Below are 2,483 nucleotides of genomic sequence, written 5' to 3'. Positions count from 1 at the left end.
CAATTGTCAAAAAGACTTATAATATATGACAGTGTTTGTTTACATCATAATACAATTACTCTCTAGCATAATACACTCAAAATTATCATTTAAAATAAAAATTTAAGATAAAAGTTTCCATCAAAAGTAAGAGTATATTTTGGTCATATAGATTTAACATATACAACAAATCCAACATATAAAAACATTCAGTTATAAGTATGGTTATCATACATTCACGATGATTATCCATTTACTGTACTACTCAACATCTTATATATTTATTTAGTTGTATAATCATTATCTCTTAAAATATTCATCCAGTGTATAAAAAGAATTTAAATAAAGAAATTCCTTTAAATTGTTTTTAAACTTATTTATATCATTAGAAGTTACTTTAATCTTATTAGGTAGTGCATTGTAAATCCTTATGGTCATTTGAATTACCCTATTACCAATGTGATGTGCATATTGCAGCTTAATTGGTGGGCATTAGTGAAAAAGGAGTAAAGGTCATATCAGGACTGCATTCACATATGATATTTTGTCATTCAGTTTTCCCTCCTTTATAATGTAAATGAAGTTATAGAAGTATGGGCAGCTGTGCAGCAGAAACCTTTCATATCTACACACACCCTCATTATGCAACTAATGTTCACTTATAAATAGCCTGCTACTTTCGACAATATAATGGCAACCCATCAGAATGTGATTCATGACCCCATAGATTGAGAATCATTGTTTAAAGGCTCTCCTGTAAAGTGAAAGTAAAAAGTAAAACTATCCCTGTAACAGGCCGTGAAGGCCCATAGGGTTGTGATATGTTGAGGGTCCCACATTATCTAGACAATTGGCTCAAAGATGGCGGTAAGGTTATCAGCCTTATGCACCTGCTGCACTTTACTCCCCAGGAAAATTATTTAATTAATTCCTGGTATTTATTTCTGTTAGAAGCTGAGTCGACCCCAGGACCATAGTGCGGCTAGAAGGATTAGGTCAATTGAAAAAATCCAGTGGCCTCATTGAGACTTGATACAACAGGGAATCAATGGAAGTGTTATTTGTGAAAGCTGTAACTAGAGATAGGAAGTGTTAAATTGGATTTCCAATTGACATTTCGCTCTTAAGTAAGAAAAAGAAAACCTGTTACTTACATTTTGATATGTGAGGTAGCCAACAATGACTGGTGATATAAAGCCAGGAACAACACTGATCATATTACTTATTCCCAGCATGACACCTGCAACACCAGTAAAAGTTGTAATCATGAAGATGTACAGTAAGCCCTTGCCTTACAGTGTCCCAGTTAAAATTGTTTCATTATTACAGTGATATTGTGACATAATGCACTATGGAGGACATCCCCTCCCCCGCCAGCGGTGACATGGCATTGGAGAGCTGCCGCTTCTACGGTAACAGGACAGTCAACACCCCACCCTCCTACCCGCGGTGACGTGGCAGCGCTGCCTACTGTGACGTAACATGCGACACTGCTGTTGACACAGGCAACAGCGAACGGTATAAAAATCCATCTGAGCAGTATGTGAGAAAGTGTATGAGCAGGAGGGACACAGTGCGGATTGAGCAGGCACCGGAGACAGTTGAATTGGAGCAGTCGCTGAGTTCAGTTGTAGCAGAAAGAAGAATACCGGAACGTGTGATTAGAAGTGATAGTGTGAGAAGGTATTGGGAGTGTGTGATACAGTGACACTGGTATAGCTCCCGTATTGTACTGTACATGAAGACTACTGGAGACACAGTGAATAGATTAGTGTGTAGGGTTTGTAAATTGTGTAAACCTGCAGCTGTGTTATAATTAATTGTAACTATGATTTGTAGGTTGTTAAATAAACCAATTAACAGTCTGAACAGCATCTTCAGTAGCAAAACACGTCACAATATTGTCACATATAAGGCGTAGTGTGAGTAATAATTGTGGATTCTAGATTTTATGGCTGGATTTATTTGACATCACTATTACAATTACACTCGATTATAACAGTTGACATATTCAACTCCTCCTGGATAACGAATCCCTCTCTGCGAAGTTCTGCTTAGTTCTCAAAGGTGAACCGTCTGAAGACGATTCAAAGGGTTCGCCCCGTGAAAGGCGTCATGGAATTGCAGTCAACCAAAGCCAATGCTCATATATTTCTTGTAAAGTTCTTTTCAATGATGTCACGTGACCTTCCCCCTCTTTTTTCCTTCCTCCTCTTCTTGTCATGGCAAGATGACACGAACGATCGCTCTCTTTCCCTGGATGGCGGTCGTGCAGGGTGGTTGTCCCTGCTCTTAGAAATTTCTGTTTGGTTTCTTTCCCCCCCCCCCAAAAAAAAATTAAATTAATTTTTGGAAGTCAGCGCTGTGTGTCCCGGGAGAGGGCCCCTTTGCCGAGCTATGGAGCAATGGCGAGGCAAAGGTGTTTTATATAAATATTGTAACATGTTGCGCGACTGAGAACCCCCCTCCCCCCTCCTCTCCACGGTAACGTAGCGCTCCCCGCC

At 39.3% G+C, this 2,483-nt stretch overlaps 1 protein-coding gene and 1 long non-coding RNA gene across 3 annotated transcripts in view; one reads left to right on the top strand and one right to left on the bottom strand.

The window, feature by feature from the left end:
* The window catches only part of LOC111875741, a 10,591-nt gene extending 8,796 nt beyond the window's left edge, over positions 1-1,795 (top strand). Inside the window, exon 4 of the long non-coding RNA XR_002844793.2 lies at positions 1,309-1,795. This is a non-coding gene — a long non-coding RNA (uncharacterized LOC111875741). The remainder of the gene's footprint in view (positions 1-1,308) is intronic.
* LOC111875740 (sialin) overlaps positions 1-2,483 on the bottom strand; it is a 37,030-nt gene that overhangs the window by 3,619 nt on the left and 30,928 nt on the right. For both annotated transcript variants that reach the window (XM_023872231.2, XM_033750194.1), the window contains one exon: positions 1,134-1,219. In XM_023872231.2, coding sequence (XP_023727999.1) covers positions 1,134-1,219 — 86 coding nt within the window. The remainder of the gene's footprint in view (positions 1-1,133; positions 1,220-2,483) is intronic.

Source organism: Cryptotermes secundus, unplaced genomic scaffold (genome assembly GCF_002891405.2).
Source record: "Cryptotermes secundus unplaced genomic scaffold, Csec_1.0 scaffold603, whole genome shotgun sequence".
NCBI lineage: Eukaryota > Metazoa > Arthropoda > Insecta > Blattodea > Kalotermitidae > Cryptotermes > Cryptotermes secundus.
Note: the sequence above shows the minus strand (reverse complement) of the source record. Positions and strands in the feature narration are given on the sequence as shown.